General features: G+C 49.7%; 2 protein-coding genes across 8 annotated transcripts; one reads left to right on the top strand and one right to left on the bottom strand.

The window, feature by feature from the left end:
* Positions 1-572: 572 nt before the first annotated feature.
* On the top strand, positions 573-9,111 carry LOC122443248 (spermatid-specific linker histone H1-like protein). 5 transcript variants are annotated; one of them, XM_043471240.1, is made up of 3 exons: positions 573-706; positions 7,023-7,084; positions 8,351-9,111. In XM_043471240.1, exon 3 carries the CDS (start codon positions 8,502-8,504, stop codon positions 9,024-9,026), a length of 525 nt encoding a protein of 174 aa, XP_043327175.1. In that variant the 5' UTR covers positions 573-706; positions 7,023-7,084; positions 8,351-8,501; the 3' UTR covers positions 9,027-9,111. The 5 variants fall into 5 exon arrangements, 4 of the variants coding, with proteins under 4 accessions (XP_043327175.1, XP_043327177.1, XP_043327174.1 ...); XM_043471239.1 differs by lacking the exon at positions 7,023-7,084 and adding an exon at positions 4,408-4,565 and having other exon boundaries at positions 642-706; XM_043471241.1 differs by lacking the exon at positions 573-706 and adding an exon at positions 4,516-4,565.
* Positions 4,830-13,811, bottom strand: SGCA (sarcoglycan alpha). 3 transcript variants are annotated; one of them, XM_043471236.1, is made up of 10 exons: positions 13,753-13,811; positions 12,778-12,909; positions 12,528-12,682; positions 12,279-12,351; positions 11,756-11,954; positions 11,166-11,328; positions 9,926-10,134; positions 9,700-9,726; positions 5,271-5,463; positions 4,830-5,004 (listed from the first exon to the last, which is right to left on the bottom strand). In XM_043471236.1, exons 1-9 carry the CDS (start codon positions 13,787-13,789, stop codon positions 5,283-5,285), a joined length of 1,176 nt encoding a protein of 391 aa, XP_043327171.1. In that variant the 5' UTR covers positions 13,790-13,811; the 3' UTR covers positions 4,830-5,004; positions 5,271-5,282. The 3 variants fall into 3 exon arrangements, with proteins under 3 accessions (XP_043327171.1, XP_043327172.1, XP_043327173.1); XM_043471237.1 differs by having other exon boundaries at positions 4,830-4,968; XM_043471238.1 differs by having other exon boundaries at positions 12,787-12,909.
* Positions 13,812-26,953: the final 13,142 nt, after the last annotated feature.

Genomic DNA, 26,953 nt, shown 5'->3' with positions numbered 1-26,953 from the left:
GACTTTCTATAACTGAAACATGGCAGATTTTCCCTCTTTTTTTCCTGGCTCTTTAACTCTCAGCTCCCCAGGTGCCTCTAAGACAGAGCTGGGTGATGTTGAGAAGGGCTTCCAGGCTGAGCATGGGAGCCTCAGGCCAGGCACCCACAGGGCCACGTGGAGCTGATCTCGGGGCTGCTGGAGCAAGCATGGGGCTCTGAAAGCAAGACCACCCACTGGAAGAGAGGGAGTGAGGTGGGTTCCCACAGTCATCCCTGGGTGAATGAGAAAGTACCCACTGACCTAGGACCAAATGCTTCGATGTTCTAAGGGATCCTGCACCAGTGTGGGTGTGTGAGGGACAGTGAGGGGGGGGGTCTGCACACATGGGACATGGGTGCACAGACATGACAGAGGGCATAGGAGAGCTTGTCTGTGTGATGAGGATGGAAGGGAGATGATAGAGCAGGGAGGAGTGTGGGGGGAATGAGGAGAAGCTGGGGGCAGGGAGGCCACCATCCTGAAGTCCAGGGCTGCTGAGGCTTTAGTGCGGGTGAGCAGCTGTCTCTGCATCCCCTTCCAGGTGTGAGGGCTGAGAGATGTCCGTGGACCAGGAGGCAAAACCCTGGAAGAAGGAAGGCTTTTGTCTCAGAGGATGATCAGGCCCTTACACTCACGGAGAATCCAGTGCTTTGCAGGGGACGTGCGTGGCAAAGCCTGGAAGGAGGTGAGTCCGGTGCACATGGGTGATGGAGAGACTGGGGTTTTCTCTGCATAAGACAGCAGTGGAGAAAAGGAAGATGGGGTAGGGTGGAGACCAGAGCACGTTTTAGAACAAGAACGCCACCACATATTCAATGCTAGGTGACTTCACTGCTGTGAGGCAAACTGCTCCCTCTCCTCAAGGCTCCCGAAAACTGAAAACTGATGCACGTAGAGGCCTGGAAGGAGCAGGTGTTCTGGAAAGCAGCTGAGTTCTGGTTTCGGTTTGGGTCAATCTGGACTTGAGATACAGGTAGGACCGTGAAACCAGCACTGCCCAATGCAAGTAAAAAGTGAGCCACACGTGTAATTTTTCATTTTCTAGCAGCCGTGTTAAACATACAAAAAGAAACAGGGAATGTTAATTTTAATAAGATATTTTATTTAACCCAGTATATCCCCAAATATTATCATTTCATGAGTCCATCTGCAGCACATCTCCGTTTGGAAGCCACATTTCAAGTGTTCAGTGGCCACAGGTGGCCAGCAGCTGCCTGAGCAGACAGCTCAGGATTGGACCAGACAGCAAGCCAGAGCCTAGGAGCAGGCGAGTTTCAGGCTCCTCCCCAATTCACAGCTTGAACTCTTCGTAGAATGGAAATTGAGCCATTTCGGATTTTAGGGGACAAGGAGACCTCACAGACCTCTGGTTCTGGGGTGATCATGGGAGTACTTGTATGTAATAAACTTTTCATTCTTGGGAGCTGCCAGATGCCAGGCACTTGCCTAGTTCTCCCAAACTCTCACAAAAGCCCCCAGGACAGTTATAATTGATGTCTGTGAGTAAACTGAGCCATGATGGGAACCCTGCTCACTCTGGCTCCAAATCCCAGCAGATACACCAAGGGAGTCGCTATAAAATGGGCGTAGGTGTGAGCGTGCATGTGTAGATATGAACATGTCTCCAGAATAAGGAAGAAGTGTGTGTGCAGGGGCTGAGGCCAGCTTAGGGGTTCCTGGGTCCTTACAGCTGGCAGAGGGTCCTCACCAGTTTGACAGGTGGTGAGGAACCGTCTAGAGTCAGGTCATATGTGAGAGCTGTGTTTGGGGTGAAGGTGGAGACGTGGAGTCCTGTGGGCAGTGTGGGTATGGAGCTAGAGGAAATGAGGGAGGGAGTGAGATAGAATCTCAGGGAGGAGCAGCTATTTGTCCTTGGTGGTGAGGGGCTGAGGTGTGACTGCCAGGTGGAATCTTGCCCCTCCGAGCATATGTAAAAGGGTGCTGAGTGCCAGGGCAGTGGGGCTCGCGTGCGTCTGCGTCCAGACACAGCTCGCTGTCCTCCGCAGTCACGCTATCCCCCTAGTCGTGTCTGGGCCACTTCCTCCTCGGCCAGCAGCCAGGATCCCGTGTGCTCCTGGTAGCTGAGCTGGGAGGGAGGCACTGCCAAGATCCCAAGGCAGAGGGAAGTATGGGGCTGGTCTCAGACTCTCCCATCCGGGTGGAACAGGAAAAGCGCACGGGTCCAGGGTGAGAGGGCAGCCTCCTCCTCACAGGGGTTGGGGGCGGACAGGGAGCAGGGAGGAACCATCCCAGACCGCAGGCTGACTGCGCAGAGCCTCCAATCAGAGCAGATTCTGTGCAGCTCCGGGTTTCAGCCAGATGAGGGGCCCCCGGGGAAAGGAGGAAATTGCGAATGAAAAAGTCAGAGTCCATGTGATTGGGGGTTGTTACCTAAAGAGCCCTTGAGTTTATTGAGCACATATATTCAAGAGGCTTGGTGCCTCTTCCTGCCTCCATGGATGCTTCTGGGATTAACTAACCAATGGGTGTGGGGTGGCCAGCAGGGAAGTGGGGCAACCACAAGATAATGGTAAAAGCTCTAGCAGTGGCCTTGCTCAACTCACCCTCTTTGCCCAGAGAGGAGCAACCTACTCAAGAACTCTGAGCAGCCGGGACCTGATGGCTTCCCTTCACACATTCTTTCACACGACTTTCCTGGGCGCCCGCTGTGTGCAGGCACTGTCCCTGGGGGAGCACAGAATCTTGCCCTCCTGGAGCTTAGCCCAGGGCCAAAGTCCACCCCAACAAGGTGCTCATACAGGGCACATCCTATGGTGAAGAGCACTCTCTGAGCAGGGGGAAGGCTTCTCTAGAGACCTGCCATTTGCCCAGAGGCAGAATGACTGCACTAAGGGGAAGTTTTGTGGACACAGGAGACTGGGGGTCCCAACAGAGGGAAGAGCAGGGGCTAGGGCACTGAAACGGGTGTGTTAGGAGGCAGTGTGGCTGGAGCAGGCAAGCATGGGGAGCTAGGATGATGAGGTCAGAAGCATACACGGGGTCTCTAAGCCTGGCCAAGACTTTGGGTTTTCCCCTTGCTGTCACGGGAAGGCAATGGAGAGTGGACAGCAGAGGGGCGAGACTCCTTGATGTTTCCTTTTAAAGAACTGGCCTGACTAGTACTGGAGGTAAGACAGAAGGGGCAGGGAGGAGGCAGGGAGGCTACAGGGAGGCTGCTGTGGGGGTCCAGGAGCCAGATCCTGGAGCTGGCCTGGGAAAGTCATTGTGGAAGCTGTGAGAAGTGAATGAATTCAGGATATGTTTTCAAGGTGGGGATTCTGGGAAGTGAGAGAAAGGGGAGGGGAGTCCAGGAGCAACTTGGGGCCCCCATGACCCCTTTGCCTATACATTCCTGAAAAGTGGGATGCAGTGTTCAGAAACTCAGCCCTCCTCAGTGGCCCTGGGGGCACCACTGTTAGACTGGGGCTGCCTCAGCTGGTTCCGCTTCCCCTCAGCCCCAGGCTGGGCTCTCGCGTCCAGGTGAGAGAACAGTCCCATGCGTCCCCCCCACCTGCCCCCTACACGCACACACACACACACACACACACTACATACATAACACACATATATAACACATGCACACATGCATACATATACACACAAACATATTTACATACAATACACACATAACACACACACAAACATACACACACACATACAATACACATAACACATATATTACACACATAACACACACATACATATACACACATACATGCATACATACAACACACATATAACACACATGCATATACATACACAAATATACATACAATACACATAACACACATATATTACACACATAACACACATACATATACACACAAACATACATACATACAATACAAACATAACACACACATATATAAATATACACACACATACACACCCACAGAGAAGGGGTGATTGAACATCAGCTACAGGATAGTGGATGGGGCCCAGGCCTAGTGTGAGAAGCTCAGAAAGGGGTGTAGAAGCCTCAGAGTGGCAGAGCTTCCCCTTATCTGGATTGTCTCAGAGTTGCCCCCTTGGCCAGGGCCCTGAGCCAAAAGACTCTGCTCCTCCCTCCCCCTCTTTAACCGGGTCCCCTCTGAGGCCATCTCCGGCCTGCTCTCCCAAGGGGGCATCAGATGTGAGACTGGGTGTGGCTCTGGTGGCAGGGCGGGAGCGGACCTGGTCTGCTTTGCTTCCAGTCACCTGGGAAGAACAAGCTGCGGCTGCTTCCTGGTCAGCCATGCTCTCCGGGGCTCACACAGGGACCAAGCTAGGCTGGTGACATCAAGCTCCAGGGATCCAGGCTGTGCAGTGTCCTGAGGAGCCCACCGAGAGGGGTCACTGATCCAGGGCATTAAGAGTCCTGCACCCTAACCCCCTCTCCATATCTAGGTTATGACTTATAAAGGGGCCTCCCTCCAGGGGATCTGAATGGGTAAGAGCCCAGATCTCCTGCTTCCAGAACCTCTCAGCCCTCCAAAAGGCAGGGTAGAGGTGGACACAACAGATCTGAATCCAAGCTCCGCCACTTGCCTGCTCTGTGACCGTGGGTAAGTCACTCTCTCTCTCTGTCTGTTAAATGGGGATAATGATCCAATTGTCCCTAACTATTGGGTTCAGGTGAGGATCAATATCAAGGCTGCATATGCAGGTCCTTCCCTCTTACTTACAGAGAATTTGAGAAATGTAAAAATGCCAAGAGTTCCGAGGTCAGGCGGCAGCCCCAGGCTACCTCTGAGGGTGTCCACAAGGCAGAAAGGGAAGCAGAAGCAGTGAGGGCTGGCAAGGAGGCTTCTGAGACGAAAGCACAGCAATCGATGAGCAGAGCGGCAGGTATTTATTCTGGGGGTCCTGATCCCAGACACCCTCACCCCACGCCATCCTCCATGCCTGGGGTCCAGAGGGCCAAGAACTGGAGTCAGGAAGAAGGATGTGGTCACGGTCATGGCTGCTCTGTGAGTGGGGAGAGAAGGGAGGACAAGGCCAGGGCTGGAATGGGAGCAGCAAAGAGAAGAGAGAGTGGGAGTTCGTGAGAACCAGGCCCCAGTTCTCCCGCTTTCCCCACCCTGACCCTCAGACTGTGAGTGCTTGGCACTGGGGCCACACCCCTGGCACTGCTGAACACCTTCCCACCGCTACCCTGGGGGGCAGACAGGTCTGTGTGCCCCTTCCCATTCCCCAAACCCCCGTGACAGCCTTGAGATGGAAGCCACATTATTCCCAGAAAGAGGCTGGCCCTGCCCAGCTGGACCCACCTGGGCCGGCCCTCAGCGCTGGTCCAATATAAGGGGCACCTGAGCGCTGTCCACTCGCGGGGGCAGCCGCTCGCCTGTGCGCACATTGAACATAGGCAGGGTAGAGAGCGGCCTGGGCACCTCTCGGCTAGATGCCATCTGTCGCAGCTCCTCTGTGTTCCCACGGATGGTGCAATGGTGGACCATCTGGATGCTAGGGGCACAGGAGGGGGACACATACACGATAGGTGGAGGAGGACAAACAGGAAGTTCTTCAGTGCCAGCTCAGTATCCAGGGAATGAGGCATAGGCTCTGGGTGCAGACATCCTGGGTTCAAACCTGCGTATCCTTTGCAAGTTGCTTAACCACTCTATGCTTCAGTTTCCTCAACTGTAAAATGAGGATAATGAAAGAACCTACTTCCTAGGATTGCTATGGAGTTTAAATGAGAAAATACAGGTTGGGTGTTTAGAAAAGTGCTTGGCACATGGTGAGTGCCTGAGATATTAAGTCATGAAAAGATACCCACAGTGGCATGTATATTCAGAGGCCACTGTTTGCTAGGCTCTGTATGGTTTTTATATTCTGATGATCCCCTGGATCCCTTCCAGCAATCAGTTTCCATTTCTAATACTCTCTCCCTTCCCCATCATCTTCATTTTAGTCTGGCAAACCTACCTCCTCCACCTTTTCCTAGCTTTTGCCCAAGCTCTTTTCCTGGCGGACTTTGACTGCTTCTGTTTCGGATCCTCAAACCTTGACCCTCTCCCACCCTGCCCCACACTGCCCCCAGCATTGCTTAGCTCAGACGCTAAGTCTTACTTCCTGTCTGCGTTTCAGACCTATCGCCTTGAGGCTGGAACCAGGCTCCATCCTCACCGGGCCAGAAATCCTAGGAGGGGCTGAATGAACTGACCGCCACACCCATTAGCAAGTCCCTCCTGAGCTCTAGATCCAGTTTCCTCTAGGAAGGCTGAGCCTCCTCATCTGACATTCTCATGGGCTTGTTTTCTGCTGTCCAGAAGCAACTTTAATTCATTTTGAGAAACAGGGTAGCACAGTGGTTAAGCTTGAGGACTTGCTTTGGGCCTGAATGTGAGTTCCTCTGCTTACTGGTTGTGCTATCCTGTGTGAGTTATTTGACCTCTCTGCCACCATTTCCTCAACTGTAATAAAGCTGTTGTATGAATTAAATGAATTAATGCAAGAAAAACATTTACATCTACTGGTCAGCATGCAGCCAAAGATAGCTATTATTATAGGGAGTCTTCTGTTGCTATTATTATCACTGGTATTATTATAGTAGGTCCACTGATGAACTTGGCCTTCAGTAGAAGGACATTTCCAAGCCCTTTGGCATGAACCCACCCACACTCGTGGGCTTTTCACAGACTCCCTGGTTGCCGGGTCAGACAGACAATAAGAACTGGTTTTCTTAAAGGGGCGGCGGCCCCAGGCAGGGTGGAAGCCATCCTTCTTACCATTAGATTACTGATCAAATCCAGGAGGGGAAAATGATTCCCATCTATATCCTCATCTCAAGTAGTGGACACAGACTCCGACTGGAGTCTGAGAGATAAGACTAAAGGAAAGATATTCTAGCTTCCTGCTGAATGGGCCACCCTCCTCCCCAGAAAGAATAGAACCAAGCACTTTCTGGCCAGCGGAAGGAGGTGGAGCCACCCTCTTAAGGCGAGAGGAGGGTCAAAATGAGCTATTGAGTCTGGAATTTGGCAAGCAGAGTTGTCCAAAACACAATTTTCCATTCCCAGGCAAAGGGAGGCTGAGACGGGAAGGGAGCAAGAAGAGTATGGAAGTGGAGGCAGCCAGGCAGGTAATGATCTCGAGTGGGGGAGGCCTTGGTCGATGGGCCCCCTCCCCACCCCTAACCCCACATCTGGGTCTCATTACTCTGGCAACACACACAGGTGGAAAAATGGTCCAGGGACATGTTTTCCAGAGCAGGAGCAGAAGTCAGAGCCACAGTGCCCTCCCCCACAATCTTTCCACACCAGCACTTGGGCAGAAAAAATGAACAGGCAGGCATTCACACACACACACACACACACACACACACACACACAGCCCCTTGAGCCCTGCCTCTGGCACACAGCTCACAGGAGAGGGTCGTTGGGCTGGAGGATGTTCTGAACAATAAAATCTGATGCAGGTGAAAAACAGACAGCAGATTCACTATTTTGGATAATTTCAATTTCCTTGAACAAGCAAAAAGAAAAATGAATAAAGAAAAGAAAATTGGACTTTGTAGAAATAAATCAACACAAAATCCACACCAGCAAGGGCTAATATCACACACACATGGTAAAATTGGTTATTGACTCAAAATTGATGGAGGAAGCCTATTTTCCTGACACCAGCAGAGCTAGAAAACTGACACAGGAAAGCTGGACATGGTGGAAAGTAACTGGTCAGAAGAGAATATTCTCAATGGCAGATGATAGAATTGGTCAAATTTGGCACAGGCCAAAAAAAAAAAATAAGGAAAATCCAAAACTTACATAGAAAATCACTGATCCCAATAGGGAAAAAATTCTGCCAAATAAACATGAAAACAGAAAAGAAGGAAATCCATTTTATTACTTTGTTAAAAAAAAGTTGATCAAGGAATTAAATTGAGTTAGATAGATCAAAGAATTACATTTCTGTTCACGCTGGGAAATTTATTCCCCATAAAAACTCAGAAATGTAGGTATAATACTGATTCTAAAGTTTGGTGTTCTTCAACCTAATGAATTGAGATGGTGGGGTCAAAATGATGGGTTTAAAACTGGGGTCTTGGGCACCCTAAAATCAGCTGGTGAGCATATACACACCACATAGGTCCATCCGCCTGACTCACTCAGCCACAGCCCTTCTTTCCAGGCTACCTGGCATGTCAGATGCCCACACTCTGGTATCTCCCATCTGCCCCACCTAGGGGGAACAATGGGTCCACTGTGACCCTCACAGGATTCTGGTGGCCTCACAATGTCCCCCTGAGGTCACTACAGAGATAACCTCACCACCCCCTGCACCTCAGGCACCAGTCTGCCAAGGCCAGCGTAGGTGATCATCCTTGGTCCTCCTTCTGGCCACCCAGGGCAAGGCTCAGGCCAGAGCCCTACAGGAAGCTTCTGAGGGAACCAGGAACTGGGGCGCACCTCCCCCACCAAGGAGTAACCCAGGAGAGACTTCCAGCCGCCATCCTGGAGGTCCTTGCACCCAGCTCCCTTCACCCACCCCAGGAAGAGATGCAGAAAGACACTTCGCTGCCACCCCCATCTGGGCCTTTGGCCTCCAACACTGCCCTGGGTGCAGGCCTGCAGGCCAGCTCATCTGGACTCCCGAGCAAGAGCGAGACTCGGCGCCGCACCAGCCCCAACCCCCACCGGAAGCCCAGCATATCCAAGGTGATCCTGGGGTTCGTGGCAGACAAGGGGGCAGGCAAGCGCGTGTCCCTGGCCGCCCTGAAGAAGGCTGTTGCCACCAGAGGCTACAACATGACCCGCAACGCCTGGCGCTTCAAGCGAGTGCTCAAGGGGCTGGTGGACAAGGGCATGCTCAAGCAGGTGACAGGCAAGGGGGCCGCAGGCTCCTTCCTCATGGGCAAGAATCATGCCTCCAAGTTTAAGCTCAAGGCCAAGAGACGGCGGCAGCGGCGGCAGCAGTCTGGGCAGCGCCGATCTGGGCAGCGCCGGTTGCTCATGGGCTCCAAACAGGGGCACAAGCAACCCATCAGGGGCGTTCGCAGGGCGGCCAGATGCCGCCGCAGTTAACCAGGAAGGTTGGGCAAGCAGGCAGGGGTGCCAGGCCCGCCACAGGCTCAGTGCAGTGAGAATAAAAGGAGCCTAACTTATTTCACACCTGCCTCCTGGAATCTTTGGGGTTCAAGGGAGTGGGAGAGGAAGAGGTCTGGGGGTACACAGGAAAGGTAAGGCCAGGGGTGGGGGAAACCCTGGGGTGTGGGAAGGGCTGGAGAAGAAAGCATCCAGGTATTAGCTAGTCCAATCGCATTATCTTGGAGGTGAAGAAACTGAACACAGAAAGGGTCACAGGAATTATGCAGCAGAACAGAGCCTGCAACCTAAGTGTCTGACTCACAGTGAAGTGTGCGTGCGTGTGTGTGTGTGTGTGTGTGTGTGCTGATGCACACACTGGAAGCCTTGTAAGTTGCTTCTCAAACCCTTTGCCCGAAGGTGGCAGCAGATCCCTAAAGCCTGGCTAGATCCCCTCTCCTGTCCCACATTAGACTCTTCCGTGGAGACCAGAAAACGAGAAAGCCAAGCCAGAATAGGTGGGACCCAGCCCCCAGCCAGCCCAGGATTGGAGCGCATAGACCAAGTGTGGCCCCATTATCTGGGATTTGTCTGCTGCCCATGGAGGTTGGAGGGTCCAGCTTAATAGTCCAGAGGGGGGCTCCCACCCAGCCCCCAGACTTCCCCTACTCACTCAGAGGTGGCCAGGTCTCTCTTCAGCCTGTGGAAAAACAAGGGTGAGGATTAGCTATTATCCACAATCCTCCAGGTGCAGCCACGCAAGGGGCCCCCGCTGTTTTCCTGGCTGAGGATTCCACTCTCGGAGGGATCTGGGTCCCCAGGCAGCACATGTACCACAAGCAGCCTACAATGTGAGCACCAGCCTCGGTGCCCTCCCTGCCCTCTGCCCCCATACTCACCGTCCCTCCCGCCGGCAGCACATGACGTAGGCCAGCAGCAGGGTCAGCAGCAGGGCCACCAGAAGGGGCACCAGGAGGGTGACGAGGGCGTCGGTCAGGAAGTCTCGGGCTGTGGCCTCGGTGGGTGGGCAGAAGAACGGGTCGTGCTCCAGGATCCCATCACCTGGGGCCGGTACCTCGTCTGCAGGCTCTGGCACTGACTTGTCCACCTGCTCAGGAAGCCGAGGGTTGATCCAGGAGTGGATGGCTAGACAGAGACCCCCAGGGCACAGAGCAGGAGTTCTCCTCGAGGAAGCGGTGGGGATTCCTCCTGCCTCGCCTCTCCCAGCTCATGTAACTGAACAGGACAAGCACCGGTCTAGAAACCAGGAAAAAATTCTAGGAGAGGCAGGACCATACAACGGGCAGAGTACAGTCCTCAGGTTTGAATCCTGTTTCAGAAAACTTCTGTGCTGCGATGGTTTGCCTCTAGGTGCCTCGATTTCCTCATCTGTAAAAGTGGGATGCTAATGGTGGTACCTGTCTCCTGGGTGGTTGCGAGGATAAAACACACGGATACATAATGCCTTACCCATAGCAAGTGATCAAGAATATTGATTACCAGTTTCTGGCTGTGCTATTGGCCAAGTCACAGAAAGGGTTGCTAGCCCTGGGAACAGGATCTCTAGGGACCCTAGACACCTCAGCTCCGTATCCCAAAGAGCAGAAAGTGAGCATCTTTGGTTTATAACATAGGGGTGAGCTATCTAGTCCATGTTTCAAGATAATTTGCTAAGTGACACCTTAGAGGAAAGTAAAGTAAACAGCTGTCACACAGAAACCCTAGGTGGAGAAAGAAGCTTGGCACCACTCTATGGGAGTGACTATTGGAGCTGTTGAGTTGGGCACAGCTGGGGCTCCAGGAGCTGGCGATCCTTTTGTCTGGATTATGGACTCTATTGCCCTCTTGTGGGAGAAAGTGGAACATCAGGCTGTGTGTGTGTGTGTGTGTGTGTGTGTGTGTGTGTGTGTGTGTGTGTGTGGTGTGTGTGTGTGTGTGAGAGAGACAGACAGACAGACAGACAGACAGACAGAGACTGGGAAACAGTAGAGATAATTGGAGTAACAGAGATGGGATGGGAAGGTGAGGCTGGAGGAGACCGTGATGGGGGCCATGTCCAGAGATGGGATGGGAAGGTGAGGCTGGAGGAGACCGTGATGGGGGCCATGTCCCACCCCCCAATCCCAGAGCCCTCCTCACCAAGGACACATTGCACCAGTCGACCCGGAAGTGAGGTGCCAAGGTGTCATAGCAGGACAGTAGTGGAGGCTGGCCCTGGGCACAGCGCGCGTGGCTGTCGGGGGATGCCACCATCTTCAGGCAGGTGGAGAAGGGTGAAGCAGAGCCCACCTTGATGTATACCCTGGGCCCAGATAGAAACCACTATTAGGTAATTGAGGGTGTCACTGAGCACTGGAGATTTGGGGGTTATGGCCATCCTGAGATCTGGGATTATGGAGAGAGTATACAGAGCACCCCAGTCTTCTGGGGACCTTGTCCTCCCAGCAATGTCCTTTAATGGATAAATCTTTTGTGTCCTATGGGTACCAGGAAGTGCAAAGTTCAGGGTAACTAGGGTTTGGGCCCTGGAAAGGCAAGAGGAAGATGGAATGACCAGAAGAATTGGACAGTGACATGACGCTGGGAGGTAAAGACGGGCATGGTGAGCATGCAAGACAATGGATAAAGCCCCACTTGGAAGTTAGGGAGACCTATGTTCTATGCCCACCACCTAGACAAAGGGCAAGCTGCTCCCTCCTCCAGGAAGCCCTCCTGGGCTGCATACCTACCCTTCCTTGCGGCCCTCAATAGGAAGGGGGACTCGGCCCCCACGGTCCAAGGCAGAGGTGATGTTGAGCAGCTGGAGTTCCCCTGGCTCCCAGAGGCCCCCCAAGGCTGTGAGGAAACGGCTGGCAGGTGTCGAGGGCAGCACTTCCTCCACATCATGGCTGCGCACCAGGAACTCAGCCTGGTAGGGCAGCAGGGGGCCTGGGAGGGCCAGGTGGGCATGTCAGATTGTACCCAACCCCCAGCCCGGCATGGATCCTTCCCAAGCCTCCCCCCATCTAAGCTCCTCCCCATAACCCCTCAAATCCCTTCCTTCTGCCTAATACCTCATATATCACAGGCCTCAAACACCCTTCCCCGGCACCCACAGCCTCAACTACTCGCCTGTCAGCAGAGCAGCCGAGAACACAATTCCAGTGTTTTCAGGGTGCCCTGCCCCCCACTAGTTGCTTCTACAACCCCTTCCAGGGGAGATTCCCCCAAGACTGGCATGGTGGGGGAGGGATGGGACAGGGCTGGTGGTACCTTCTGGGTCCCCAATCAACAGCACCAGCATCTGCTGGGTGGTGTCGAAGCTGTCCCGATTGTAGGCTGTGACCTGGAGGATGGGGAAGCGGGGCTGAGAGGTTGGTTAGGAGACAAACGTGATGCCGCTGGGCCTGGTGAGAGAACTCTGAGCGAGCACACCAAATCAGAGGTGCGTGATTCACGTAAATGAGTGAACCCTGGGCCCCTGCTGAATGCGACACAGCCAACTGGGGCCCCTGCTGGTACCTCAATGACCTGGCGTCCACGATCTTCTGGGGTGGCGGTGCCATAGAGGAAGCCAGGCTGGTAGGGGCTGCGCTGGGTATAGCGGAGCCACCGAGGCAGGTCTGGGTGTCCCTGGAGGTGGGCGTGGTAGGTGATAGGGACGGGGGCTGGGACAGCTGGCGGAGGGGAGGAGAGGGGATTGGAGACATGACAGCAGCCTTCCCCAGCCCTGGGCCAGGCACCCCCCAGCCCACCCCAGTGCCCCTCAGACCCCTCTCACGGAAGACGTGCTCAGGAAGGTGCGGGAAGCTTTCGTGGTCCAGGGTGTGTACAAAGACGCGGCCCACAAGTGGATGCAGGGTGGTCTGCTGGGCCTCAGTGCCCCCCAACCCTTCCAGGAGACCTGTGGGGAGCCACGACCCCAAACACAACGGCCCAGACTCAGTCCCAGCCGGGGAATCAGGTCCCCTTTCCACCCAGTCCTTGGTGGCCCTGAGAGACCAGAGAAATGTGTGAGAGGAAAGGGACAGCTTTGCTGGCTCCCAGGAAGGCTGGGTGGGGCCCTGACTGTGCCATACACTGTCATCAGTGATGAGACCCAGACCTTAGTTTGGTTTGGATTCATGGAAGCTCCTCACTCCTCATTTTAGGCCCCCAGTGAGAGTCACAATGGGCAAGGATTAATGTCTGAATGAGAGGGTTGTGGGGTGTGTGTGTGTGTAAGGGAAGTTAGAAAAGAATTCCAAGCTGACTATCTGGGAGACTAGAGAGGAAGGGAAGAAGGGAGGGAGCGGGAAGGACCCCTTGGAGGAGGCTGTTAGCCACTCTAGGGCCTCTCCTAAAATGCAGGGGGAATAGGGTCCACACCAGAGTCCACTAGGAGCTGAGCAAAGGGAAGCCTGAACCCGGAGGCCCAGGGAAAGGATCTGCCCCAGCAGCCCTTACACCTTCCCAGGGCCAAATTTAGCCTGGACCCAGAAAGAAGCCAGCCCAGCCAGCTCATTAAAGGGCCCCAGCGCTCTGGGCCTGTGTGGTTAAGGCCCAGCCTGACACCCCACCCCTCAGAGTTCCCAGCACCCCTACACACCTCAGCTCCCAGCCCCAGTTTCCGAGAACCCCACAGACTGTAGAATTTATACCCCAGAGTCCTCTGGCCCCTGCCTCACCCCAATGACCAACTCCTACCCTGAGGAACTTCTCACCCCCTCAACCTGGGCCTCTCCCCTGAGGAAGACCCCCAACTTACCCACAAGGAGAGAAATCCAGATTAGTGCTGCTGCCATGGCTGCCCCAGCCTGGCCCTCCCTGTGAGTGACAGAGACAGGAGCGGGGATGGTGGGGAGGCGGAGAGAGGTCTGGGCAGGTGTCCCAGAGCAGCTGGGCCCGGATTCAGCCAACAGGGTCCTCCCCATCCCCACCCAGAGCGGGCGCTAAATCTAGGGTAGACCCGGTCTTCACATGACAAGATCCCTCCAATCATCCCCTTCCAGGGCCCAGAGTGTATTTTCTAGATCACCAAACTTAACTGCCTTGATTCCCCTCTTAAAACCCTAATGACTCCCATTGCCCTGAGCTCCCCAGCAGCTGATGGCCTGCAGGCCCTGCCCGTACCTGGCCATGCTATCTAGAATGCCCGCCTCTCTTCACTACCCCCACCAAACACACACACTACCGCAGGCTTCTGCCCCACCTCACTCTGTCTATACCCCTCTGCATAAGCTGTTCCCTCTGCCTGAGTTCCCTTTCTGCCCTCATCCTACCAGCAAACTTCCACTCACTTTTCAAGCTGCAGCACAGGCCCCCTGTCCACTCTAAAGCCTTTTTGCCCTCCATCCTGCCCCAGGCTGAGCACAACCCAACCACACAGCGTTGTGGGTGGAATGGGATCTTATGATCTTTGCATCCCTGGGCCTGTGCCACCGAACCCCCAAGCAGATGCCCCAGACAAGGACATCTGGGATCTTCCCTGGGTTAGCCTGAGGGGGAGGGTGCTGGCCCACAGACGGAGGTAACTGATGGGCAGGTCACCCAGTCCTTGTCCCTTCCATCTCTCCCACGTGACCGTCCCACCTGTCCCGGGATAGCCACAGATTCCACAGTGAGTGTCCACTCAGGCTGTCAGACCGGGCAGGGAATGTTTCAGAGTCACTTTGGTACCTCTCTGCCTTCTCAAAGATGAAGGGCAAGAGGAAGGAAAGAGGCAGAAGAAAGAGAGCTCTGGGGGAGCAGGCAGAGGTGCCAGAACCTGGCTAGTTGCCCAGGCCTCAACCCCTCAGTGGCAACATGTGACTCCCTCCCTTCCTGGCTGCAGCTTCTCCTACTATTTTTAGAGCCACCCAATAACACCCTCAGTTGTCTTAAGGTGGCATTGCCCGAAGCCAGTGCCACCAGGCTCACTGAGGCCAGCCCTTCTTATTGATCCTTCTCTCTTTTCCCAAAACCAGGGGAACCAGGGACTGGGCCAGGAGCCAGCTGAAAGTGCCCTGAAAGTCTCCACTGGCCCACAGAGGACCTCCCCATCTCAGGGCTGTCCAGATTGCAATCTGCTGCTATAATACTCAGCACCTCTATCCTTTGAGGCCTAGGGGTAGTGAGAGCAATCACAAGATCTTTAAACCTATTTTGGAAAATTTTAAATAAAACTAAAATATACAGAATAATATAACGAACCTCCTTATATCTATCACCGAGCTTCAACCATGATCAACCCACGGCCGATCTCATTTTATGTATACGCTTCCCAATTAATTTCCTCTGTCAATTTTTCAAGAGGAATTTTTGAAAAATAATGACTTTTTAAAAACATAGCCATGCATCCAGTTCAAGATGGCAGAGTAGAAGGACGTACGCTCATCTCCTCCTGCAAGAGCACCAAAATTGCAACTAGCAGTTGAACAACCATTGACAGGAGGACACTGGAACCCAAAAGAAGATAACTCACATGCAAAGACAAAGAAGAAGCCACAGCAAGATGGTGGGAAGGGCACAATCATGATCAAATCAAATCCCATACCCGCCAGGTGGGTGACTCACAGATTGGAGAACAGTAATACCAAAGAAGTTCTTGCACTACTGTGAAGGTTCTGAACCCCATGTCAGGTTTCCCAGCCTGGGGATCCGACAAAGGGACTGGGGATCCCCAGGGATCTGGCCTTGAGGGCCAGTGGCATTTGATTATAGGCCTTTCAGAGGACTGAGGGAAACAGAGACTCCAGTCTTGGAGGGCACAAACAAAATTTTTTGTGCACCAAGACCCAGAGAAGAGGAGCAGTGATCCCATAGGAGACTGAACCAAAACTACCTGCTGGTGTTGGAGGGCCTCCTGTGGAGGCATGGGTTGGCAGGGGCTCACCACAGGGAAGGGGGCACTGGACGGTCCCTCTTGGCATAAACCCTCTTGGGTTTGCCATTAACCCTACCATAGAGCCCACAGACTGGAGAACTAGGTCACCTCAGGCCAAACAACTACGAGGGAGGGAGTGCAACCCCACCCATCAGCAGATAATTGGATTAAAGCTTTACTGGGCAAGGCCCTGCCCACCAGAGCAGTTTTTCCACTGCTAGTCCCTCCCATCAGGAAGCTCACACAAGCCTCAGTCTCATCCATCAGAGGGCAGACAGAAGAAACAAGAAGCAGCACAGTCTCACAGCAGCTAAAACAAACCATGTTACAGAAAGTTATTCACAATGAAAAAGCAGAAAGTTATGACCTAGAGGAAGGGACAAGATAAATTCCCAGAAAAACAACTAAATGAAGTGGGGATAGGCAACCTTTCAGAAAAACAATTCAGACTAAAGATAGAGAAGATGATCCAAGATCTCGGGAAAAGAATGAAAGCAAAGATTGACAAGATGCAAGAAATGTTTGCCAAAGACTTAGAAGGAGAAAAGAACAAGCAAACAGAGATGAATAATACACTAGAAGGAATCAATAGCAGAATAACTGAAGCAGAAGAACAAATAAATGACCTGGAGGGCAGAATGGTGGAAATCTCTGCCACAGGACAGAATATAGAAAAAAGAATGAAAAGAAATGAAGACCGCCTAAGAGACCTCTGGGACAACATTAAATGCATTCACATTATAGGATCATAGAAAGAGAAGAGAGAAAGAAAGGACCTGGGCAAATATTTGAAGAGATAATAGCTGGAAAAAAAAGAGAGAGAGAGATAATGGCTGAAAACTTCCCAAGCACGGGAAAGGAAATAGTCAACCAAGTCCAAGGCAGCACAGAGAGTCCCAGGAAGGATAAACCCAAGGAGGAACACACTGAGATACATAGTAATCAAACTGACAAAAATTAAAGACAAAATATTAAAAGCAACAAAGGAAAAATGGTAAATAACATACAAGGGAACTCCCATCAGGCTATCAGCTGATTTCTCAACAGAAACTCTGCAAACCAGAAGGGAATGGCATGACATATTTAAAGTGATGAAAGGGAAGAAACTACAACCAAGAATACTCTACCCAGCAAGACTCTCCTTCAGATTTGACGGAGAAATAAAAGCTTTCCAGACAAGCAAAAGTTAAGAGAATTCAGCACCAACAAATCAGCTTTACAACAAATGCTAAAGGAACTTCTCTAGGCGGGAAACACAAGAGTAGGAAAAGACCTACAGAAAATAACCCCAAAACAATTAAGAAAATGGTAATAGGATCATACTTATCGGTAATTGCCTTAAATGTAAATAGATTAAGCACACCAACTAAAAGGCATAGACTGGCTGGGTGAATGAAAATACCTGTATGTATGCTCTTCCAAGTCCTAAATCGCTTCAGTTGCATCCGACTCTTTGAGATCCCCTGTCCTGTAGCCCAGGATAGGCTCCTCTGTCCATGGGATTCTCCAGGCAAGAATACTGGAGTGGGTTGCCTTGCCCTTCTCCAGCGGAATCTTCCTGACCCAGGGATGGAAACTGTGTCTCCTGTAGCTCCTGCGTTGCAGGCAGAACACAGCCAAACCCTGCTTGGGACTTGAACCCACGTGGCTGGGACTCAAACCCAGCCAAAACCCATGGTACTTGGTTTCAGGACCTAATGAAGCTCGGGTTCTTGATGTTTCATCGCAGAAAGAATTCAGTGAGAGACAAAGTGACAGGTAAGAAGTGGATTTATTCAGACACAGAGAGAAGCGCACTCCAGAGACAGGGTGTGGGCCGTCACAAGTGTAGCAGAAAAGCTTTTTTATGCATATATATGTAAGATATATATATTTTAGGAAACTTACTAATTTTTGCCTAACTAAAAAAATTATGACATTTTGATTCCACTTGTTTGACTTAGTATGAACAGTATGCTAGATTTCTAATTAAAAAATAGATATGCAACAAGCAACAAAGATTTACTGTATAGCGCAGGGAACTATAGTCAATATCTTATAATAACCCATGATGGAAAATAATTTCAAAAATAATATAAATTATATAACTATAATATAAATTGTATAACTGAATCACCTTGCTGAGCACCTGAAACACTGTAAGTCAACTATACTTCAATAAAATGTATATATTTTAAAAAATAACTGCAATGAATATACCTAATCACACATTTTATGTAAGGTTAATTCCTTAATATCAGATCTATAGAGTTCAAATTCCCAATTTTTCATACATGTCTTTTCTTTTTACGATGTATTTGTTTGGATCCAAATAAGATGTATACATTGCAACTGACTGATAAGCTTCCTTGAAATCTCTTTAAATCTATGGGTTCCCCCTTCAACTACCATTCTCTCTCTCTCTCTGGCTTTCCTTGGGAGTAACCAGGTCATTTGTTGTGTAGCCTGGATTTTGTCTGGATTTTGCTGATTGCAACTCCACTGCGTTCTTTAACATATTTCTCTGACCACTGTACTTCCTGTAAATTGTATTTCCTGTATGTTGTTATGTCTCACAAATTGTAGTTGGGTTGAGATTCCTGATCAGTTTTAAGTTCTACTTTCTCTGGCAAACCATTTCAAAGGTGATCATAGGAGCCCATCTTGAGCTTGTGATTTGTCCTATTCAGCTAGAGCATCCATCTAGGGAAACTGGAAGGTCAGTTCTGTATCTCCGTCTCTCAACCGTGTCTACAAAAGCCCAGTCCAGATTCGCCTGCCTCTGCTTACTCCTGCTGCGGGGGCACTGACTTCAACTAGCTGATTTTCTGTCCTTGCTGCTTTGCCATCCGCACCTGTTTCCCCAGCTTTCCGCCCTATACTGGCCCGTCAGTGTCTCAGTTTAATCCCTTTGGTCCTTTGTCCCTGTCTGTCCCCACCTCCATCAATGTTTGCTGAATAAATGATTAATTGAATATCATCTCCCAAATTCTCTCATTCCACTTCCGTCTCTATGAACCTGTCTCTTGATCTCTGAGCCATATTTTCTTCATCTGCATCTAAAACGGAGGTTTAGTTGTCATGAGGGACAAAGGAAAGGGATTATCGTCATTGTGATCCGACCGTCGCATCCGCCTCCTAGACTCCACCCACATCTTTTTCTCCCGCATCCTCTTCGCTGCCCCCAGCAAAACAAAGGATGCGATCTCTCATTCTGCCACGAGAGGACGCATTCGCCTGTTCCAGCCCGGACCTGCGCCTGCGCAATATTGGGCTGGAGCTGGGTGGCCAGTCGGAATCTCAGCAGAGCGCCCCGCCCCGGGCTAGGGATACACGTCAGAGGCGCTCGCTGAGCGCGGCGGCTAGAGGGGACACACAGCCTCTTGTCCTCCCCTTCCGGGTCCAGAGGATGTTCTCCCAAAACACCAAAGCAGGGAGGAGGACCCGCGAGGAGGCAGGGGACTGGACACAATGCCCTCTTTCCTACCTCCCCCATCATCTATATCATTGCTCGGACTTAAAAGGACAATTCCATTTTTACCCACCCGCAGGACATAAGTGTACCCATAATACCCCTCCCCCACTCGGCCTTTTATCGGTGAACTTGTCTTCAAAGGGGTTCCTTGAGCCTCCTGACGGCCCAAAGCTATCAATCTTGAGTCTGAGAAGGCCAGAGGCCAGCCCTGGCCAAACATTTTAGCTTACAGAAGAGATACGCAAGGACAGGGTCTGTCTGAGGTCCCACAGCGCAGTAATCTGCACAGCTCGATCTCTGGACTTGGAGCTGAGTCCTACACAAGCACTCCGTTTCTGTAAAGTGGGGGCAATAAGGACTGATGAGATAATGGACGTGACAGTGCTTTATAACCTGTAAAACTCTGGAGGAAGGAAGGGGGCTTTTATTTATTTATAACTGACAGTGCAAGGCAACAGCTGCCCAGGGTCAGCCCACTAGCACAGCCTGAGAGCTGGGAGAGGTCAGATTTAGAAGCCTTCTCTTCTGGAGGATTAGGAGATAAACAAAATTTCATTGTCTTACCAAGGACTTGCCAACATGGGCCCCAGTCTCTCCAAAACCAGGAAGAAGGTAGCTGAGGTCATCACTGAGAAGTAATAGAAGTGCCTGGGCAACGACTTCCAGTGAAAGGGATCTCCATCAAGCTGCAGGAGGAGAGCTAGAGAGATAATTACATGACTGAGGTCTGGGGCCCTGGCTCAACAGATCACTGAAGTATTGTAGATTCTGACACTAAGGAAGTGCTGAAGCTCTTGAACTTTGGCAGTCTGTTTAAACTGCAGGCCACTCAGCCCACAGTTGGGATGAATTTCAAAACACCTCATGGAAACTTTTGACTCTTGCTGCTGTACTTTAGTATTTTCACCCTAAACCTTGGACAAAAAAAAAGAAAGGAAACAAAGTCTCTGACTTTTTTTTTTTTTTTGCAGATGGTATGATTATTTATTTGGAAAATCCAAGAGATTCCATAGGTATGTTGTCAGAGTTATTCAAAGAGATCAGCCAGGTTGCTGGACAAAATTGAAACATCCAAATTCAAATAAAATACAGAATTCAACAGTTGTTTCTATAGACAAGCAATAATTTATTAAAAACTGTAATATCTTTTTAGAAAGAAATCATACACAAAATTAAAATTGTACAGAACCCAGAAAAAAAACTTAGAAAAGATATTAAAAGATATTTATGAAGAAAAACTAGGCTATAAAACTGTAAAAACTACCAGCTAGAAAAGGAATACATTGAGTGATGGAGAGATACATTAAATTTAGGGATGAGAAACCTCAATGTCACAAAGACAGTTCTCTCCATAAAAATCTGCTGATTCAATCCAAGTCCACTGAATATTGCAACAGGGTTTTTCAGAGAGTTAGGCAAACTGATTCTAAAATTCATATGGGAGAGAAGAGGACCAAGAAGAGATTAGACAATTCTGAAATGAAGACTTATTTGAAAGCAATAGTAATTAACACAATGTGGTATTGTTGCTGGGCTAGACGAAGAGATCAATAGAATAGAGTGCCCAGAAACAGATCCAAGCATATGTGGGAATGTGATTTATGATGGCAGTGGCCTTGCAACTTAGTGAGCGAGAATACACATTTCAATAAAAAATGTTGTAACAATTGACTTTTCATTCATAAATATTAATTTCAGATGGATTAAAGATCTGAAAGTGAAAGACAAAACTTTAATTAGCAGAAAATGTAGGAAATCTCAGGGAGGAAAAGTTTTCTTCGATGAGAGACATAATTTATAAAAGATCAATTTCACTACATCACCAAAAAAAAAAAGCTTTCTTCTATGAAAATGACATTATAAACAAAAGACAAGCAACAGCCTAAATGATAAATATTGGTAGTACATACAGCAGATAAAAGGTTAGTATCTGGGTATTGATCTCCTACACACCAATAAAGCAAACACAGAACTTTTTGAGTGCCACACCAAATGACATTCTTTTCCTTCTTCCTAGCTAATAGACTCCTGATTCAAAAGTCAAGGGTCTAGGCTTTGGATGAGGCTGGACTTTCCCCATCCCCATCAGGTGAACAGTGATTGGTCTAAGTAGAGCATGCTGATAAAGTTCCTCTGGTCAGTGATTGGTTTAGATATGGATATGTATACAGTTCTGTCCACTGAGACCAGAAGGGAGATCTCCCGTGGGACTCTGGAAAAAAAGACACTGAGAAGAAAGGATCATTTCTTTTGCTCCTGGACATTGTTGTCTGCATGAGACACCCAGAGAAGAGGCAGCCATCTTGGACCATAAGGAGGCCAGTCTAGGAAGCAAACCAACATGATGAGAAGTATCTTATAGAAAGATGGAAAGAACCTCTTCTTTGATGTCACAGTTGAGTCTCTGAATGAACCAAACCTAGGACTCCTTGTTATGTGAGATAACATAACTCCCTTTTTTGCTTAAACCACTTCTAACTGGACTTTCTATAACTATATCAATAGTTGCACTGGGTAGCAAAGAATGTGGATGTAAGCAATTTGCCTGGAAGAAACCCAGATGGCCAATGAGCATGATAAGATGCTCTGCCTCAGAGGCAAGGAATGCAAATTCAAATGAGATACTACTTCACACCCAGCAGATTAGCCAAAATAGAAAGTCTAACAAGAGCAGATGTTGGCAAGGATGTGGTCAGATAGGACATTTTATACAAATGCTGGTGGCAAGAGCATAAACTGGCTACAGAATAGCTCAGCAGTACTAGTCTAGGTGATAGTGTACCTGCAACCTTGGCTTCCTGCTCCGAGGTGTACACTCCAGAGATGGGTTCAGATGAGCACAAAGATGTTCATCACAGCCCTGCTTACAACAGAAAGTCACAGAAACAACTCAAAAGCCCATCAGTAGAGGAACTGATAAATACGTTGTGGCTTGTTCATATGATGAAATAGTAAACAGAAGTTAAAATCAATGAACCAAAGCCACATATATCAATGTGGCTCCATTGTGAAATGCACCTCAAGTGCAAAAAAGACACAAATGATACATACAGCATGATGGTCTTACATACATTTTAATAGTACATGCTGCTTTATGAATACTTAAATCTATAGGAAAAATGTGAAATTATGGGCTAGACTTAAAAGGGAAGGAAATTCTGACATATTTTACAACGTGGGTGAATCTTGAGGACATTATGCTATTTGAAATAAACCAGTCACAAAAGGACAAATACCATATGATTCCATCTATAATGTAGATTATATATGATGTACCTAGAGTAGTCAAATTCAGAGACAGGAAGTAGAATGGTGGTTGCCAGGGACTTGGGGGTGGGGGCCTGGGGAGTTACTGTTTAGTGGATAGAGTTTCAGTTGGGAAGAGGAAAAATTTCTGGAGATGGATAATGGTGATGGTTGCATAACAATGCGAGTGTACATAATGCCAGTGAACAGTACACTTAAAATGTTTAAAATAGTGATTTTCATGTTATGTATATCTGACAATTAAAATGGTAATTAAAAAATTCTGGGCCATAAAGGATGCATTCCAAATTTTTGAGAGTGGGTAGGGTTGGCAGTGGGACTAAGGAGCCAGAGAAAGGGGTTTCAGCTCAAATTCTCATGTTCTGTTTCTTTTATTTGAAAGAACCTGCAGCAAAAATGACACAATAACAGCGGGATTTTTTGTTTTGTTTTGTTTCCTTTTGGCCACTTCCTGCGATGAGGGATCTTATTTTCCCAACCAGTACCCCCTACTTTGGGAGTGCAGTGTCTGAACCACTGGACCACCAGGGAAGTCTCTGAAAGTACTTATAAATTTTGTTTGTGGACTTCCTGGGGGCTTCCCAGGTGGCACTAGTGGTAAAGAACCCGCCTGCCATGCAAGAGACAAGACAGATGGGGGTTTGATCCCTGGGTCAGGAAGATCCCATGGAGAAGGAAATGGCCACCCATTTCAGTACTCTTGCCTGGAGAATCCCATGGACAGAGGAGCCTGGCGGGCTACAGCCCATGGCGTTGCAAAGAGTTGGACACAACTGAAGTGACTCAGCAGCAGCAGCAGTTGGTGGAGCAGTGGATAAGAATCCGCTGCCAATTCGGGGGGCAGGGGTTTGATTCCTGGTCCAGGAAGATTCCACATGCCTCAGAGCAACTAAGCCTGAGTGCCACAACTACTGAACCTGCTCTCTAGAGCCCAGGAGCCGCAGCTGCCAGGCCCACGTGCTGCAACTACTGAGGCCCCTGTGCCTAGAGCCTGTCCCCCACAACAAGAGAAACCACCCCAATGAGAAGCCCGTGCATGGCAATGAAGAGTAACCCTCTCACCCCTCACCCCCACCCCACTCACCCCAACTAGAGAAAGCCCACACAAAAAAGTAACGAAGACCTGCCTCAGTCAAAAAAAAATTTTTTTTAAATTCTGTTTGTTATGTGATTCTTTTTCTTTTTTGGCCCCTAGCAGGGATCGAATCCAGGCCCACAGCAGTTGAAAGCACCACATCTTGACCACTGGACTGCCAAGAAATCCCCTGAACTTTTCTTATTTTTAAAGAAACTTTTCAAACTAAAAGTAAAAAAGTAGGTGTGTAAATTCTTTTCTCTCTCAGAACAGAGAGTTCTCTAAAGTAGAACTGCCCTGAAGTGGCAAGATTTGCCACCCCAATCCTCACTGTCACGGCCACCTGAAGTGCAAGGGGTTTAGCATAGAGCCTTAGAGCTAAGCTACTCTTGCAGAGGGTACCTGGGCTAGGTACATGCAGCCCACCACGCCTGGTGGAGCCAGTTGGCAGGGAAGCTGGCAGGGTCCGGATTTGCTCTCCCTTGACCCTGGGCAGGTGAGGCAGAGGCTGATGGGAAAATGCCTTTTGAGAGCCAGTCTCTTTCCCAGGCACCCACTGCAGATCCAGATAGCACATGAAAAATAGAAACCAACATCAAAACACGGGAATGTGTAATAATAGCACTTGGAGCAGGCAGGAAAAAAAGAGTTCTTCGAATCTGCTGATGACAAAATAACATTGCTCAATCTTTCCATGTTTTCTTTTTTTTTTTTTTCCCTTTGACTTCCTTGCAATCTCTGGAGTTCCCATAGCTATGGCTGTCTGCTTTACAAAATACATATTTACAAGCCCTCTAAGCCTGGCTAAATATAGCCTTTCTTTTAAAGCAACTGATGATTTGGAGAAATCTTTCCTCTGTCCTATCCTTTCCCTGCCCCCAGTACACACACACACACAGACACACACACACACACAGACACACAGAGCCTGACTCCTCCTTCTAGGTCTCCTTCCTAAATCTCCAAGATGTATCTGAACTTTCCAAGTGACACTAGAACAAAAAGTGGAGGGTGAATGAAAGAAAGAGGGGGCCAAGCAGAGGGACCCAAGCAAGGCAGTCTCCCAGCTGTGGGAGGACCTCAAAGAATCCCTCTCTCTGCAGGGGCACTGGGGGCCTTGAGACACTAAGAGGCAGGAATGAAAAACCCTTTGGGAGGTGGAGAAGCAAAGTCACCTTCACTCCAGGGATGATCTCAAAATATTTGGAGACAAGGTGTGCTTATATTTCAGAATCTCATATAATAGACTTTAAAGGGAAACGAGAGGCCCCATAGTCCAGTGGAGACACAGGTAGAAATGCAAATATTGATGCCTCGTTTCAGCCACACTTCCCCACACATGTACACGTGTACACACATACCCTTACATGTTTGGATAGCCATGTAATCAATAACAGCCAACACACCAAGTTCAGACGTTCAAATTTGAATAATTTGATGAAACTGAGGCTTAGGGAGTAAAAACAACTACCCCAACCAAGGTCGCTCAGCAAGTGGCTGGAAAAGTGTTAGTCACTCCGTTGTGTTCAATTCTCTTTGATCCCATGGACTATATAGCCCACCAGGCTCCCCTGTCCATGGAATTCTCCAGGCAGGAATACTGGAAAGGGTAGCCATTCCCTTCTCCAGGGGATCTTCCCGACACAGGGATCAACTCAAGTTTCCTGCACTGCAGGCAGATTCTAAATGGGTGGAGCTAGGGCTCAGTTCAGACCTTATAAACCTCTGTTTCTTTCCTCCAAAACTGGAGTCATTTCCCACTTCATGTCTCAGCCTTCTTCATTCCCCCTGGGAAGAGGTCAGCCAAGAGCCACTAAAGCCCATTCAACACTGACATCCTGGATTTGAGCTCTCCTGTATGTAAAATGTACTCACAGGCAAGTCTTTCTAGCATCCTCAAATTAGCCCAAATCTCTGGCAGAGGAGGACAAAAGGAGAGTGGTTGGAACAGGGGCCACTGGTTCACCACAAAATGACCAGAGAGCAGGGTCTAGGCCAGCCTTTGCTCAGGTGACGCTAGCCAGGGAAATACCACTTTCCTAGGCTGAATCTCAAGACCCCAGGGCTGGAAAGAGAAGACAACCTTGGCTTGCTCACCCCAGGAGTCCAGGGCACTAAAAGCTCCAGATTTATTTATCACAAAACAGTTCTCTCTCTGCCTTCATCACCTGTATTTGCAGTTAACACCTGGTGTTTAAAACACAAGCCTCAAGAACAGTCTCAGAAGGCCCTCAAATTTGAGGGTAGGTGGGAAAATAAAGAGGGGCTTTATCTGGAGGAAGGTTGGGTGTGAATTATCTCCCCCTAAGAAGCCTCCAGGCTTTTTAGCAACAGCTGGAAGAGGCACACACCCTATCTTCTGTGTTCCATCCACTTTCACTTCAGTTTACCCTTACTGAGCACAGAAAACCTAAGTGATTTGTCCAAGGTCACACAGCTAGTAAGTAGTGGATCCAGGATTTGAACTCTGGCAACCTGGCTCCAGGGCCAGCTTTGGGAACCATTCATTCTCTATTTCATAACAGAGGTAAGGAAGGGTTAGAAGACCATCAGGCAACAAAGGATAAAAGAGAGAGAAAGAAAGGTTAAATTACTCCCGGAGCTGAGTGAGGATCTCAGCCTGAGGAATAAAAATTAGGTTCAAACCCTTCAGTTTGGGCGTAACCCTTCCCAAAGTAACCGTCCTCCTCACCCTCCCCTTCCTGCAGGTGTGATTACTGCCTCAGGCAGGCAGGGATGGGTGGAGAAGATAACACCCCATTCCCCACCCCTCTCACAGGCTAGCCTGCCTGGCGCCTGACCCCAGGGAAGGACATGCTAAAGCACTCATTGCTTCATAAAAGCTTCTTCGGGAATTCTGGCTGGGAGGGTCACTAAGCTAACTGGGAGCCCAGGAAATAATGATCCCTCTCGTTAGCCTCAGTCATCTGAGCTCTGGGCTGGCTCCAACCCTCCTGCATCCCAAAATACTCAAAAGGGTTTCTTGGAAGTCTCAGGACAAGGGAGACCCAAGCATCCCAACAATTAGAGTTCAACCCAAGCTGCTGCTGGAGATGTTGTTGGGGGCTGGGGCTGGGGGTGGGGGAGAGGTGTCCGCAGGGCCTGACAGTTGGCTCTTGGCTCCTCCTCCCATCCTTAGAAGCTGGCTTCCCCACCTGGCCAGAAGCGTGGGCACAGACCCCTGGGCTGGGACCAGTTAGAATGACTCATCAAAGGCTGTGGGAGATTCTGGGCAGAATACCCTGGGGCCTGAGCCCTCCCTCAATCCACACAGGAGTTTTTGAGGACACTGCTCAAACCCCCAACTA

Source organism: Cervus canadensis, chromosome 1 (genome assembly GCF_019320065.1).
Source record: "Cervus canadensis isolate Bull #8, Minnesota chromosome 1, ASM1932006v1, whole genome shotgun sequence".
Lineage (NCBI taxonomy): Eukaryota > Metazoa > Chordata > Mammalia > Artiodactyla > Cervidae > Cervus > Cervus canadensis.
The sequence above is the reverse complement of the archived record's forward strand: the minus strand, read 5'-3'. Positions and strand labels throughout refer to the sequence as shown.